Here is a 16,792-nt window from a genome sequence, read left to right on the forward strand (position 1 = left end):
AGAACATGGCTTTTTCTGGGGGACATAATATATACAAACTGGTACATGCTAGCAGAAATACAATGTTCAGAAATTGAACAGACTTGTGAGTTTGGTTTCTGCATGGTGGGGAAAGTGTGTGAATGATCCCAAACTTGGCCTGGCTGCGTGATGCCTCCTTAATCAATGTCACAAAACTTAGGGTCGGCCATCAGGACCCTGGAAGTTTAGCCCATCATTGAATAACTTTAAAGATTATGTTACCGTGGAAAGAAACCCAGGCCTCCTTGACCATATCAAGAGGGCAAACACCTTTTCTGCTCCTTCATATGGAAGTTATTATTACCTTATCATGGATAGAAGACTACAGATTGAGGGAGTTACATTTTCATGGACATTTTAGTGTCAGAGCATTTAAACGAGTGTACACTTTGGGCATCTCTCCTCCCCATTCAGGAGATGATGGCTTAATTACTTTGACCAAAGCCAGACCATGTTGTGTGTTGTAAACATCTGGTTTATCATTCAGTCAGCTGAACTGGTTTATATTTTGTTAGAAGAAAAGGCTCGGGATTAAAGGCATTTAAGTAATTAAGCACATGTCAAGACAATTTGGTGATGGGTAAATATAGTCTCTGTAAAATGCGCAGTCTGGGGGCTCTGGTTTAGATTTGTGTCCGGCTGGAGTGCAGGGATGAAAGCAGAATGCCGGGTGGACTAGGCCCTGTTTTTTTTTGGTGGGTGGGTGGGATGGAGGGGAATCAAAACCAAATGAGTTTTCAGGAGTTCAGCACCATTCCTTTAAGTACCTGTCCCGGCGGATAAAACATCTTTTGAGTTTGGCCTGGAGGAAATGGAGCTGTAGTCTCTGTCACCCAATAGCACTTACAGGTTTAATGATCCTCTCTTTGGGAGGCAGGCCATAAACTCCTGTGCCTCAGTTATTCTTTTGTGTCCAGAAAACCAGAGATATCTCTGAAGCTGAATGCTGAGGGTGTGTTTTCGGATGGCAGTCCCCTGCCTAGGCCCACCTCCGTCGTGCTTCCTGCCCTGATCCCCAGGGATATGGACGGAGGTGTCCTAGGCCTGGCTGGATTGGGCTGTGTGGAGCTGTGTCCCAGCCTGGACAGACAGGACTCAGCAGCCTTGTTTTCAGGGGGAATATAGCTCCATGCAATGGGTATGAAGCACCTGGTGATATAAAGGAGAGACGGGCGTGGAGACTTTGGGGATCAGTGAAGGGCTCCCCAGAGGGTTATGCTTTGTTTGAGCTGAGGCCCTGTCTCCCTTTGGGAGAGAGAAAAAGGAGGGGGTACTCAGTATTTTCTCTTTCTCCTTGTCCAACCCCCTCCCCAATTCTAACAGTAATAGGACAGGAGGTAGGTCTTTCGCTCTCTGGGTCTAAAAAAGGAAGATAGAATCTAGATGTGATCCTGAAGAAGAAAGCTTTGCCATTATGGCCAGACGGATCATGCATGATGGAATCAATTAGCCCATTTTTTTGCTGAAAAGGAAGGAAAAAATTCGGAATTTCAATTTTCAAAGCAGGGTTGCTTTTTAAAAAACATTTGATTATTCTCTTTTCCTTTCAAACTGATTTTCATGCTTGTTTGGGGGTAGAAACTTGGTTTCTGAAGTCTGTGGGGGAACCAAGAGGCTTGAACAGTCCCCATTCTTGGGTGAACAGTTGCTTTTCAGCTTGCTTGCCCCCCTTCGCTGTCCTTCTTCTATGTCTGCTGTTGGAGACCCAAGCAATAGGTGCTTTCTGACGTCAGCTACCTTGCAGGCTTTGGGGAAATGGAGAACAATGAGTAAACAACATCTTAGAAGTGAAGTGAGCCGTAGCTTAGGCCTTGTGGAGCACAGGAAGCTTTATTTGTGATGGGGTGTGGTGCCTGGCTCTGGACCCCCTGTGATTTGGGATTTTTCTGAGGCTTGGGCAGTAGGGCCTGGGAGTTCAGGTACTTGATGGCCTGCTCCCCAGACACTTTGCAATTGTGCAAAGCAAGGCCGAGAAATAATAGCAGGAGGGTAAGTAAGTGAAACACCTGTTTAGCTTTTTCCATGCAGTTTTGGGGCTGTCTTCAGGGTCTGTAAGCTGCTGTGGCAGCCGTGGGGTGTGAGTGCAGGGATTAGGTGGGGTAGTGGGTGGGGTGTGGGCTAGTTGGGGCCCTCCCTGCCTGTGACGCTTCAGACTCTATCCATGTTGACAGCCCTTTTGTAGCTTTGAACCCCCCACCCCAGTCATCGTCCCCTCCCTGACTTGGGGCTTCCCCCCTCGAATGGTATAGCGTGGTTTCACATTGCTGTGGTTATGGTTCTTGGACTGATTAATGACGCTCAGAGTGAAACTGTAGTCTTGTGAGTAAGATGAATCTGCAGCTTATTGTGCCGCTGGGCATCCCTCCCCCACCCATGCACCCTTCACCCACTCCCCCGCCCCGCCCCCCGTAGTTATTTCTGATGTTTTATTTCTGATGCTGAGGAGGAAACTTAAATCGGGAAAGGACCGGCCCCTTGGTGACGCTGCAGTACCCAAATACTCAGCTTTCGCTCCTGGGGAGAGCACCCACCCCTGCCCGGTGCCCCTGCAGCCCCCCCAGCCCTGGCTCTCCCATGGGGCCTCGGTGCAGTCTCGCTGGCAGGCTTTTTCCAGAACTGCGGTGAGCCGGGTGAGGCTGGAGAAGGAGGAGGCTGATGGAGGAGAGAGGATGGTCTGGGGCCTCTGTGGTCTCTGGGTGTGTGGGTGGGAGCAGCAGGGGGACAACCATGGATGTTGATGAATGAATGTTGTCTAGATTTCTTACCCAACCTTGCCATCTTTCTAGAGCCATGCAAACGCAGATCACTTAGCGTTTGGGCATCCTCCTTGTTTCCCTCTCAGACAATTATCTCCTCATCTCACTACTGGCTACAGAAGGGTTCAGAGCAGAAAGTGTGTGTGAGATAGGGGGTGTTCCAGAAACTTCCCCCTCCTCCTCCCTCTTCCTGATTACATGTAGATCCTCTCTTGGTCAGATTCTCGGGACGAGGAATTGTGAAGCTATAATCCTTCCTGTCTGGAAGCCAGAAACCCAGGACAGACTTTCCCAACTCAGACAGGACATAAAGACTGCTTTATGGTCTTTGGCTAAAACCATGAATGAAATGAGTAAATAACAGTGTCTTTAAGCTGAGCAGAAGGCTCTCTGTTTTGAGCATATTGGAGTTATAGGGACAGGGCCATTCTTTCATTTCACATATATTTAGGAGAATCTGCCTAGTGCAAGTGGCGTGAGATACTGTCAGGATTAGAACATGAATCCTTTACTGCAGAGCTTTCAAACTTTTTGGTCTCAGGAACTCTTTATACTCTTACAAATCACTTTTGTTTAGGTGGGCCACAGCTGTTGATATTTATTGCATTAGGTATTAAAACTGAGAACATTTCAAAGCACAAGGATTCACAAGCACACATTCCAGTAGCCATTGGGGGATGATATCATTACATGACATGTAGCCTCTGGAAAACTCCACACTACTCTGGTGAGAGAATGAGAATAAAAATGCAAATAATGTCTTAGTGTTATTAGAAAAATAGTTTTGGCCTCATGCATCGCCTGAAGGGGTCTTGGGTACTCCTGGAAGTTCCCCAGACCACATTTTGGGACTTGCCACTCCACTGCCCCCTCTTCGGGGGTCTTATGATCTAGGCCAGTAGATCCATCAGTCGCAGACATTTAGCAAGCACTGTCCTGTGAAGGAACAGGAAGAAGCCAAAATGACTCTGATGGGGTTGCTGTAGGATACTCTGACACATACTTTTATGGATTGTAATTAGAATTATCCGTATCAGTCTTCCTAAGCTGTCACTGAACACAGAGAATCTCCACTGGTGTTGGAGGAATGTTATAGGATCTGGGCAATCAGAATCTTTGAGGACAGGAGGAATGGATGTTTGAGAGAGCATCTTTGACCTTGAAATATAGCTTTGCATTTGGGAAATGAAGAAAAATATTGTTTTTGTAGTTAGAACTAAAGCTTGACTGAAACTTCCAGGCTGGAAGGATGTAGAGGAGAATGCAGGGGTTCTCAACCAGGGGCGGGCGAAAGTTTACTATTTATGAAAAGACAGGTGTTAAGTTGCCAGCCTCCTGCCCTGGAGTCACTATTTGCACCTTCCTTTCTTCTTAGGTATTAACTCTCTGATAGCAAACAATATCTACGAGGCTGCCTACCCTCTTCATGACGTAAGTGCCTTTTTACCTGCCTGCTCCAGGCATCCTTCACAGGGGTGGAATCCGTGGGCAATGCAGGGGCTGCCCTTATGCCGGATGAAGCAAGAAGGAAGTGGGAACACTGACATGCCTTGGACAACCAGGCACTGCTCACTGCTGACAATAATCCCCATTTGATTTTTGCCATTCTTCTCAAATTCTATGTCTCTGATTATTTCCCCTGAAGGTAAAATGAACTGTTCTTTGTTGAAGCTTTCCCTAAACTTCCTGCCTCTGCTTTGGGTGAAAGTGTGAAAAGTAGACCTGGCGTGTGAGGGTTAAAGGGAGGAGACAGTGATGAAGGTGGGTGGGTGGGTGGCTGCGGAGTGGAGGACCCAGGCCCCGATCGAACACAAACAGGACTGTCACTTCCATGACCGGAAGTGATTTTTTCTATGCAGGAATTTTGTGCTGATGTGAAATTCCTCAAAACCTATAGGTACACATTACATGTCAGAACATTTTTCTATTTTAACATTTTCTGAGGGAAATCTCTCAAAATTCCTTCTACAGTGGTTTGATTTAAGTATAGAAAGCAGAATGGCCTTAACTAAAGCTTTCCTCGACTGGGCATGCTGCTATGAACATCTCAGAATATGATACAATGATGTCCTCCAGGATGACTCTGCAAGAACTTAACTGGCCCTGGAACTAAAAGCCCCCACGGCTTCCCTGTTTGTCTCATGGTCCTGTCGTTAGCATCCATCACGCAGTGATGCTATGGGAGGCTACTGAATTGGGGGGCCCTGATAGGAGTTTTCTCAGGCAACAATCTTCTCTTCACTGACTGGACAAATCCCATGTCACATTCTGCCTGTCACAGACAAAGACGAGCACAAGCTGATCCTGGTATGATTTCAAATGAAGAGCCAGCCCATTTCCAGGCACGGGGATTGCAAGAGAGGGGTGATGTTAGGAAAAGAGAAGAACATCCTTTGCCATTTGGCGTCTGCTTTTGATAATTCCATTGGCTTGATCCAGCATCCCTTTCTCTCTCGCAGGGTGAATATGACAGTCCAGGGGATGACATGAACGATAGAAAGGTAAGGCTGCCTGAAGCCGCTCTGGGTGGAGGGAGGCTGAGTGCTTCAGGCAACCAAGGTCATGGGTGGGTGTGGAACCAGCCAGAAGTGTCCCAGATATTCTGCTTACCTGCTTATCAATTTCAGCGGCTTTTCCACTCCCACCCTGTAGGCGGCATTTGGAAATTTCTCATTGTCACATGCTTCTGTGTGTGTGTGCGCGCACGTGTGCGGTTGCTATTGGCATTTAGCGCCTGGGGGGCCTGGGATGCTAACCGTCCTGAAATACCAGCAGCCCGTCCCACACAGAACCATTATCCACCCCCAGATGACCAGAGAGCCCCAACTGAGAAATACGGGGCATCCCAATTTTTTTCTTTATAGATGAGGAAACTGAGACAAAGAAAGATTGAGCACCTTTCCTAGGATCACACTGCTGCAATAAACAGAGATGGAGCTTGCAGCCGCTCTGACCCTCAAGTCCAGTGTTCCTGCTAAACATGAATTATTATGTCATTACGGGTTTTTGGGTGATCTTTAAGTTAGTCGTCTCATCGTCTGGGCAAGCAAGTGAGGTATAGCCTCTCCCAAATCACAGATGAGAACTCTGATGGAGAGGGAACATCAGTTTGCTGTATATTCAGAGCTACTAGGAATTGGAGGTGACAGGAGAGGAAGAAGGTTCCTTCTAATGCCAGTTACGGCTCCTGACTGTACAGTCTCTCCCTCCACGTAGATCCTATTCTTTCTGTTCGTTGCTACCTTGGGAACTTGGGCATGTCCCCTTCCCTGCCATGGCCTGGCACTCCGAGGATCACCCAGCTTCCTTAGGAGGGACTTCCCCCTCTGGCTGTCACCCCCCTCATGCCATCCTCCCACCCAGCTTCCCGCAGCCTTGGATGACTCTGATGGGCAAAGGAGGGTGGGCAAGGAGGGAGGGACGAGGAACTGAAGCCCAAGAAGTTTCCCTACCCCCAACCCTGCTGTCTGGAAAATCGTTCATCCCCCAAGTTGCCTTTTGAGCAGCCTTCTTTTTATCCTGCCTATTAGTCCCTGTTATGAAGTGTTAAGTATTAAAAACATAAAAGGTCTTTTCCAGAAATACTGCTGTGATTGCTTACACATGTCCCCTTACTGCCTGCCCACGGAATCTGCTGTAGTATTTCGATGTCTTAACCTCATCTGTTTTCTATCCGATGCTAATAGTCTCGGTGTTTAATTTCCTGAAAAGTCCCGGATCAGATTTAAAGGCAAAGGAGGAAGCATTCTCCCCACCTCACTTTTCTCACCCCAAACATTTTCTGTCCTCCTGCTCTCTGATTTCACATCCCTTCCCTTTAAATGGTAATCACCAGCACCTGTCTAGGAAACCCCCTACTGGGTGGTGGTGACCCCAGCCTGAGAAGGGAGAAGGAACCATGCAATAACTCATGGGAGAAATCTGTCAACCCTCTTTTTTCTACCTTAATGGAGAGAAGCAAATTAGACAATCCAAAAATATATGTGTTTTTGTTTTGGGGATGCAATATTATTGCTAAAAACAATAGTTAAAACATTTTCTGGAAATGTCTGGAATTTTCCAAAAAATGTTTTGCTTAGGCCAATATAAGTATGCCTTGAGCAATCCCCAGCTGAAAGGATGGGTAGAAGCTGGGAAATAAGAGGAAATAAGCCAGAAGGGTCGAGATGCATTTTAGTGGATAATTCCCAAAGTTGGTATCAGAAGAATACTCGATGAATGTGACCAAGTGGCCGCCTTTCTCGTGGCTTTCCTTGGGTTTGCAGGTCAGTTCTGGTGTCCTTATTTTCCTCTGCCAGGATCATGGTTAGGGAAACAAGCTTTGCAGTGATGGGGGATGAGAGAAGCCATGAGGGGGAAGTGGAAGGTTTTCTCTGCCATCTGGATTGGGAAATGGATGCCCACCCAGGAGAGGACGCTGGTTTCCATGACCATAAATGAGTGGGAAGCCAGGACTGGAACCCGTGTCCAAATCCCAGCCAGTGCCCTACAGCCATGGCTACACAGCCTCTTCTGCACAGTCACAGGAATTCTTGCTGCAGCGCTCGATTCACTTCTGTAGTTGCAGGGGCACATGGGTAGTGCCTAAATGTATCCTAAAGAAGAAAGAGCAAAAGCTCCTAAATATGTGCAGTGTATTTATTTGTTTTTATTTCATTAGAATGGTCTAGTGTTCTTAGAGATGGCTGCAGGACGGACTCTAGTTACATGCAAGGGAGAACTTCCTGCATTTGGAGAGGATGCTGAGTGTAGTTTGGCATTGCCTCTCCGGGGCCTTTAGGGGTGGTCTGCAAGGGTGTCCCAAGGTGACCACCCTGCCACTACCTGGATCTTCTCCTTCACTCTTCCCTGCTATTTGTGCCTGTTTTCATGATCTCCCTGAGGCCAAGGCTCATCTCAGGTGGATTGCAGGCTGCTGAAGGTCTCCAGAATACAATCTCCTTCACTCCAGCTTGCCTAGTGCAGTTGTGAAACCTGGGTGACCCAGCCCCAATAGGGGCTGAAAGTCTCTCTGTCTCTCCCTTCCTGGAGGGTAATTAAGCAAAGGCTCCTTCCCTCTGGAGATGAGGGGTTTCCTGCCTTCCTAGAAGCCAGAGCAGCTGGAGGAAAAAAGCAGCCTGGGTGTGGATGGGTCCCTCCTGGCTTTCTGTTCCCCATTGCCAAACCTACCCTGTTTCCTCGAGGATCCTGGAGAAGTGAACTGTAACCATCTTCTGAGGTCTGGCTGTCTCCTGCTGGTTCCCTATGGCTTCCCCTTCCGTTCATGGGAGAACCCAAGGCAGGACACTGGGATGTGATTTTCTTGAGCATTTAAAAAATCCTTAGGCCTGGATTCCCCAATTTTTGCAGTGGGTGGTTAAAAAGGGACCCACTAAAATGTGGGAGGAAAATCAGTCCTGACATTTTAAAAACCTGCCTTTCTGGTAAGAAAGATACTTTTCTTCTTGGTTTCACTTAGAGGATTAATTTTCCCATCCTGCTCAACTCCCATTTTATTGGTGGGGAAGCTGAGACCTAGAGTGTTAAAACAGGTCAGTGCGGATCTGGGTCTCTCCAGTCCAGATCTGTGGCCGTCCCATGAATGCCCCTGAGTTGGCCACAGCTGGCATTGTTCAGCTGCTCTGAGGAGCTTGTGGCCTTGGAGAGGCTCCGGCACCAAAACTCCTTGTTGTTTTCTGAAATCAGTCAGTGCAAAGGGTTTTAACACGTAGGCTCCTTTAGAGTATCTTAGAGATTTCAATCGACTAATCCACTGTTGAACATGATCTCTGTGGAGCTCCGTGTGTACCCTCAAAGTCCACCAAGCAGCGTGGTCCCTGTGGATTGTTGCTTCCAGCCAAAAAGGTTTGGGGTCAGACACACATGCCTGGAATTAAATCCGTGGCCCCCGAAATAAGGGACTGTCCATTAAGAAGGAGCTGCAGACCCTCTCTGATCTATTTGTAGGCTTGGTCAGTGGATGAAGAGAAAACATGGCATAGCTCTAAAGAAAAAAGTAGATTTGTTAAGAGGTGCATTAGAAGGTCTTAGACCTTGTGCGGTTAAAGGGCTATTATGTTACCATGGGATTCCCATGCTCTTTCCTCATACCATGCTAATTTTCAAGGAGCCGAGATTCCAGAGCATCCTTCCTTGGGACCTTGGAACCTGGAGTCTAGCATATTCTCGTTGGTCTCTAACGATGTGTGAGTAAACATTCATAGATGGGGGAAAGGGTCTGCAGCATTCTACACCTCCCTCCTTGCCTTGGAGGGATGTGGGCACCTGCCTGGGCAGAACCAAGTAGGCATCAAGGCCTGCTTGCTGCATCACCTTCTATATTTCATGCCCTGAAGCTCCAGCTCTCTTTTCAGGGACTCCCTGATGATCAAAACCCTCCTGTGTGCCCATGTGGACTTCAATAGTGCAAACAGCTCGGTAACTCTGCAGTTTTCTTGGCCCATGCTCATCTACAGCCACAAACTGTGAAAGAACCAGGGATATTTTCCTTTGGGCTGAGAAAGTATGACCCTGAGAAAGGGACTTTCTGGAAGTTTTTCACAGCGGGGTCTGGGATCCAACCTGGGACAAGGTTCGTGAGCTTGGCTATGTGTCTGGGTCCAAGCTGACTGGACCATCCTGGATCTTTGAAGCATTTTCATTTTTTCCCTCCTGGGCAGTGGCAGAGAGTTGCTCCCAGGCCCAGGTTTCATGTGGACATGAGACTTGGCGAGGAGTTTGCTCTGGGGGGGGTGGGGCATAGCCTATGTGGCTGGCAGTGATGTCCCGCAGCCCTCAAGGGACGCCCTGGCTATATGTCTTGACGCAAGCTGGCCTCCCTTTGGGCCACAAATGATGTCACTGGGACAACCAGGTGCTGGTGAGCTTGGGATTCATACTCGGGAGAGGGGACGAAAGCCTGGGGTGGAAGAAGCACCCAAGATGAGGGGCAGGAAGAAATGAGCAGTAACAGTGAGATGGGTTTAGGAGCCTCCTCCCTAGAACCAGCAACACAGCTCATGAAGTAAACCCTCCTCTGGCCATCCTGCCCTGTTGGAACCCTTTTTGTGTCTGGGTTTCCTCCTTTGCAAATGGTAGCAACCGTGGGTATAGTTTGTTCCATCAGAGTCTGTGTAGTTTCTGGTTTTATTTTCCAGTTATTGGGAGTTACGACCACCAAATCTATCCTCTAATGGGAATGCAATTTTAATATCATGGTTTGAAAGATTCTTTTGTGAAAAGGATGGCTTTCTGTGGGGATGGTGTTCAACTAGATGTCCGGAATATCTGATTTGACTAGACTCTCACTGATAGAATTTCTTGTGAATTCTGTGATATAGGAAGAGATGTATGTGTAAAGAAAACAAAGAACACGGTGGCAACCATATCATAATCTACCATTTATAGACATAATTTGACTATGTGTCAACATCTATTTGGCAGGGATATCTAGATGATGCCTAACTAATGGTCTATTATTAAATTTATTTATTCATGGATGAACTGGGGAACTTGCTGGTCAGGTGGTTGAAACTAAAATATTAGATGTGGTTTGCCCCTGGGGTTGGGTGTGGTTTTGTCCATGGGCCAGTTTTGCCAAAGTTGCTGTAAAAACATCACAAGATGGCATCAACTAGTGTGTTTGGTACATTTCCTCTGTTATCCACTTAAATATATTCTACTCAGGTGTTTGCTCCCACCCCTCCTCTGAACATTCTCTTGTGAAGATCATCGGTGACTTTCAAGTTATTGGAATCCAATGGTCATTTCTCCATTCTAATCTGACCTGCCCTATCTGCAGTGTTGGACACATCTAGTCATTTGCTTCACTTGGCTTCCAGGACACTGTGCCCTTCTGGATCTCCTTCCCACCACTGCCAGCTCCTTCTGTCTCCTCTGCTGGTTCTTCATCATCTCCCTGAACTGTAAACATTGGAGCATCCCAGCGTCCAGATTTCTGACCTCTTCACTATTGACTCTCTCCTCCTTGGCAGTCACATCCATAGTCTAATGATTTTGAAAGTCATCTCTTCTCTGATAAAGTCCCCATTTACACCTCCAGAATAGATTCTTCTTGGAACTCTAGAATTCTATATCCAGCTACTTACTCTGTATCTCCACTCAGATTCCTAATGGGCATGTCAAATAAACAGTCCAAAACTGAACTTTTGGTTCCACTCCTCCTAACCTATTCTTCCCAGAGTCTTCCCCATTTGAGTAAATGGAGTCATCATTCACTTGATTGCTCAGGCCAAGTTCTCATTTTCTTTGACCCCACATCCAATCCAACAGTAAATCCTGCTGCCTCTTCCTTTAAGCTATAAGCAGACTCAACCACTTCTCACTGCTTCTCCCACCACCACTGTGGTTCAAGCCACCACCATCTTTTGCCTGGGCCATTACACTAGTCTCCTTGTTGTTACCTTGCTCCCCATCTGTTCTTCTCACAGCAGCCAGAGAGAGCCTTCTGCAGTCTCAGGCAGACTGTTCCTCCTCTCTGCTGCAAACTGTCCACTGGCTTTCTTCAGAGTGAAATCCAGAGTTGTTAGTATGGCCTGCCAGTCCGTGAATGATCTGGGCCCCCCAGGAGTCTCTGATATTATCTGCCATTAGCCCCTCATGCTGTCTTTCCCAATCACACCACTGCCTTGCTCTTCCTAAGGCACACCCCGTGGACCTGCCTCAGGGCCTTTGCACGGAGCAGTGTCTTTCTGCCCGGAACACACATTTCTTTGCTCCTCTCATGGGTCGCTCCCTCACTTCCTTCAGTCTCAGCTCAGGGAGGCCTCTCTTGACCATCCTGTCTAAAATAGCTCCCCGTCCCCTCCTTCATATTCTACCCAACTACCTTGATTTATTTTTCTACATGGCATTTCTCAATCGTCTGTGTTTATTTGTTTACTATTTGTCTCCTCACACCAGGATGTAAGCTCCATGACAGCAGCAACTTCTTGTTCCCTGAAGAGTGTCTGGCCTGTAGTAGATGCATAAAAAATGCTTGTTAAAACATCGAATAAATGAATGCAGGGGCTCATTTTGCTGGACTAGACAAGGCCAGGGAATAAAGAAGGAGGGATGATGCTCACTAGGTATAGATCTGCCCTGGCATGTGAAGAAAGCCGCCTTTACTATTTGGGGGAGGAGAAGCCAGTTTCTGTAGCCAGTTTCTGGACACATCTTCTTTGGACATCTTCTTACAGGTGTCTCATGAGAATTTTTCTAGGAGCTGTGTTTTGGGAATAAAATTTTTACTTGGTAGAATGGAGAAAATAAAGTGAACAGTTGCCCTCTCCAACCTTAACCTGTTCCTCTATTTTTTGTGTTCAGCTGCTGTACCAAGAATGGGCACGCTATGGAGTGTTTTACAAGTTTCAACCTATTGACCTCATCAGGTAAGATGCGGGAGGGGGCTCTTGGGAGAAGCCTGGAGATGCACATCCCTAAAGAGCTATTGTTAATCCCCTTGGTCCCTGGTGGCCTGATGGCCAAGCAGAGGAGTCTGCTTTTCTCTGCTCCATGTCTTATGGCTGGTGAAGCAGCTGGGGGACCGAGAAGGGGAATGGAGCTTGTGTGGGCAGCCAGTGATGTGGAGTGATATACTATGGCTTCCATCTGGAGATCTTTGGCTCTGTAGGCTCTTTCCCTGGTCACTTGTTGGGAGGGATGAGTGGAGGTGTCTCTCTTTCAGCTTGTCTGGTTGTCCTAGAGGAGGACTTGGGGGAAATGGACTCTTGGGTTATGCCCAGGGTGGCCCCAGCCTTGGCCAAGGAAGAGGAGGGAAAGGAATACCTGGCTAACCACAGGGAGAATAAGCCATCTGGCCTGAGAGGGGATGTGGGCTTTCTATAGAACCTTGGTGATGGTCCTTTGAAAGATTGCACTGGAATGCGGTAGGTCTAACAACTGAAAAAAACAAACCCAAATCCCTAGTGGCTCCCTAGAGCCTTCCCAGTTGGAATCTTTGGAGGCTGCCCTGGGCAGTGGGAAAAACCTGGGCTGAGAATCTGGAGACCTGGGTTCTAGTCCACGTCCTCCACTAAGTACAGTCATTTCTTTGGGCAAGTCCTGTTCCCTCTTTGGTTTTCTTAAACTGGGAGGTTGAATTAGGGATCTGTGAGGTAATAGGTTGAGTGTGTGGAAAAGAGGGGGAATTTGGACTTGCAGGGGGATGCCCCCTGTATGACACAAAGGAGTCACTGCCGCATGGTCACTAGTGGCTCTTCTAAAGAGCTAATTAGTTGGCCTGCAGACACAGAGAGTGTTCCTGGCCTGTTGCCCTGGGCTGGGATTGTGAGAGGGGCAGCAGCCAGAAGGATTGAGTCCAGAGGGAGGAATTCCAGCTTCTTGGAAAAAGAAAGTGGCATGGGGGCCAGCATTTGGGCAGGTTCACCTCCTACACAGAGATGTGACGGGCCCTCTCAGGGAACAGGGAGCTTGGTTGGATGTCTCCTGACGGCAGGTGTTTGCTCCAGCTGAAGCTGGAGAGGGGATGGGGTGCCTGTGACTGAGGGTCCCTGGCCCCAGCACCTCCCATGTCTCGGCTGCCTCTTGTGTGGCATGTGCCACCTAGACTGTTCTCCGGGCCACACCGAAGCTGCTTCCTCCATTCCTGGTGGGCTTTGATCTTCCTCCCTGCATCTCAAGTGGCCACCCACTCTGTCGCCTGTTTTCTCCAACTGCCCATTCGTTTGTAAAAGTATGATTTAAAAAAATACAAATATTCTCCCTACCCAAGAGCCCTGTGTCTTCCCCAGGGGCTTCGGGGGACTCGCCGCCAGCTAAGTGGGAAATGGCCCCAACATGCACTCTGCTTTGGCCACCAAAGCAGCCTCACCTGCATGGGAAGAATTGCCTTTGGAGCAGAGTCCTGCTCTGGGGCCTGGCGTTTCCTGAGGCTGGAGAGCTCAGCTGTGTCTAGACAGGGCATGGTGTGTCGGAGTGAGCTGGAGGCCGTCCGCCATGCCTCCCAGACGGGATGGGGCAGGGAGTGCCCGCGGCCCCTGGGCAAGGCTGGCCAGGAGGGAGGCCCAGGCTGGAGCCTCAGGTGTCTCTTGGACCAGCTGGAGGGGAAGGGCAGGTGGGGCAGGGTGGGGATGGAATATAAGGTAGGGTGTGTGTTGTGGTGGGCGGCTGGATTGTTGTTGGATTGTTGTTTGTGCAGTGGCATAAGGAATCCTGTGACCTCCAGGCACCACTGGAAAGAGAAGTCACTGCAGTGGGAGAGTGGAAGAATGGAAGGAAAGAGGGATGGCACAGGGGCTCCAGGTGCAGAGGCAGGGAAGCCAAGAGAAGGCACCTGGAAGACTCATAAGGAGGAAAGTGGGATGGAGGGTGTAGGAAGATGACATGGGACTCACTAGACACTCAGCAGGCCCCACCCTAAACTCCTCATTTCCCACTTCCTTCCCAAATGGCTCCTCTCTTGATGAGTTCTCTGATTCTGCCAAAGGCAGCTCTTTCCTAGGCTCCTTCATCACACAAGCTCGGGACCTCAGAGACCCTGGCTGCCTCTCACGTCCCACTTCCCAGCCTGATGCCAAGTCCTCTTTGGCACCACTTCTCCTGTCACTTCTCCATCTTTACTGCCACTGTCTGCTGGGGCTCGCTCCGCCTGTGGAGTTCAGCTTCTCCCCTGTGGGCACTGCCAGGGGTCCCAGCCCCCAGCCATCATTGTCCCACCCAGTGCCACCCTGTACTGTGATGGTTTTGTTCTGTTGCCAATTTTGAATATGCTTCAAGTAGAGGTTGCACCTGCGCGGTCTGTGCTGAAAGATGGACAGGAGCAGGGGAGTCTTACACAAGCTGAAGCTGATAATTCATGGAAGGCCTGGCGGAGAGATTCCCTAAGTATTTCCTTGGGTGCTCAACTCCTCGTTCTGAGCACTGAGCTTCTGTCCTCCTGGGCCAACCCTCCACCGCTCACTTGGAATGTTCAAACAGTCTCCACAGAGCAGCTGAGGGCTCAGTGAGGGTGGGAGACCTGTTTGCATCTGGAAAGCCCCAGGCCCAGCATCCTTCTCCTTCTGCAGGCCCTCAAGCTTAAACTTTGGTCTCAGGTTTTGAGGCTCCTTTGGCAGATGTTGCAAGCAGAGAGAGGGGGAGGCAAGATGTCCTTCCTGCCTGCCCTTGCCCCTGCCTGCCCCAGCTGCACCATCCCTTCCGTCCAGCAGGCTGCACTGTGGGACTGCTGATGATCGCTCCCAGCTCACCAGGGCTCCCCGCCCTGGGTCCTGCTTTGCTCTGCAAACCTTGGGGCCTGTGGGCCGGTGGAGTGTGCGTGCATGCGTGTGTGCATATGTGTGTGCATGTATGTGCATGCATGTGTGTGCGTGTGTGTATGTGTGCATGCATGTGTGTGCATGTGTGTGTGTTTGTGTGCATGTAAGAGTTGTTGGGGAAGTTCCCTGGGAGGGACCCACTAAATTCCCTCTGGGAACTTATAGCTGGCAGCTCTCGAGTCCTGGTTTGACATGAAAGAAAACAGGGGAAGTGATGTCTGCTGGAGGGAAGTGTCCCTCTTAACTCCTGACTCCTCTTTGGGAGCCACGAGAGGGTCCTTACAGCAGGCAGAGTGGATGTCTGTTTAATGCCTAAGATGCCAGGAGGAACACAGCCTTTATTTTGGGGGTGTGTGCAGGTCTGACCCAGTATTAGTCAGGGCCAGGACCTGCCTTTTCCCTTGAACTGACATCTGCTGGCAGGTCAGTTTTTTTAGTTTGGAGGTTTTGATGTGGATGAGACAAAATAATAGATAGGTCCTAGACATCATCTGAATTTGATTTAGCTCCTGACTATACTTTGCTGAAGCTGATATACAAAAGTCTTTTTTTTTTTTTTTTTCATTTTCTAAGCATCTGCCGCTGCCTGCCATGGCATGAAAAACAGAAGGGTCCCGCTGACTTTGGGGAACACATCAAGGGATAACCCACAGACAACATTTACTATACTGAATGAGGGTTATAATGTGGAGAGGTTGCTCACTTCACAAGGGAAGCTTCCTACACCCAAAGTCAAGCATGGAGCCTGGGCATGCAGCCCATCCATGGGGCAGCTCTGGAATTCTCTTAGAAATCGCCCACTTGAAGCCTTGAGATATGGAGTAGCTTCCACCATGATCTGAGAGTGGTGTCTGTGGGATCACACCATCTCAGGAGCCTTTGGGCATTTGTCTGTGCTCCTTTTTCTGGTGGACAGTTGACACTAGGCCCCACCTTGCTACACATCTCTATCACAGAATCCCAGCCCACTCAGGCCCCACCCAAGGAGAGCCCAGCCAGCCAGCCTAGCGCTACAGGTATCTCCTTTCGCTCCTCCTACCCCAAGACAGAGGTCATTGTCCTTGTCAGTGTTGTCCAGTAATGCACCAGAAGGCTGTGTGATTTGATCCATCCCTCCCTGTCTCTGGGTCCCACTTCTACCTTCCTGAAATGTGACCCCTCAAATCCCTCCAGGAGGGAGACAGAGGAGGCCAAATTCTTTCCTTGGAGCCTTCTCAGCAGGCCAGGCTTAGGAAGGATGGGCCACAGCTGGTTTGGGGGAGGGAAGGGAGAGAGAGAAATGTTGACCAACTCATGATTAATTATTTCCTGAGCCCCACTGCCTTCTCCTTGATCCTTCCCTGGGATTTATAAAGGCAGTTCAGCTCAACACAATAAACATTTACTGATGCCTACCACAAGCAAGTCTCTGTGCTTGGCAATGTGGAGGGGTGCAAAAATGAATAAGGTAGAGTTTGTGCCCTTAAGGATCGAGCAGTTAAGTAGAAGACAGATATGCAGAAGGCAGGATGAAGTGAGGGCTATAGGAGCTCTAGGTACTGTATGGGACAGTATGGGAACTGTATGAGATGGTAGATGAAAAGAGAATGTTTGCTATTAGCAGAATAAGGAAAGACTTCATGGAAATGTTGCTTTCTGAAGGACAGAGGTTAAAGGTCCTGAATGCACCTTCATCTCCAGTCTGGACTTAGCTGTATCTGGCTGTTCTGTTCAGCCTGATATTGGTGTCAGACCAAGAATCACATTCACCCAAAGCCA

At 48.8% G+C, this 16,792-nt stretch overlaps 1 protein-coding gene across 1 annotated transcript in view; it reads left to right on the forward strand.

Annotated features, from left to right (window-relative positions):
• Positions 1 to 16,792, forward strand: part of ANO2 (anoctamin 2) — a 295,498-nt gene that overhangs the window by 95,588 nt on the left and 183,118 nt on the right. Inside the window, exons 7-9 of the mRNA XM_037846197.1 lie at positions 4,153 to 4,208; positions 5,237 to 5,278; positions 12,084 to 12,148. Of these exons, the coding sequence (XP_037702125.1) occupies positions 4,153 to 4,208; positions 5,237 to 5,278; positions 12,084 to 12,148 (163 nt within the window). The remainder of the gene's footprint in view (positions 1 to 4,152; positions 4,209 to 5,236; positions 5,279 to 12,083; positions 12,149 to 16,792) is intronic.

The sequence above is a fragment of the Choloepus didactylus genome, chromosome 8 (genome assembly GCF_015220235.1).
Source record: "Choloepus didactylus isolate mChoDid1 chromosome 8, mChoDid1.pri, whole genome shotgun sequence".
NCBI lineage: Eukaryota > Metazoa > Chordata > Mammalia > Pilosa > Megalonychidae > Choloepus > Choloepus didactylus.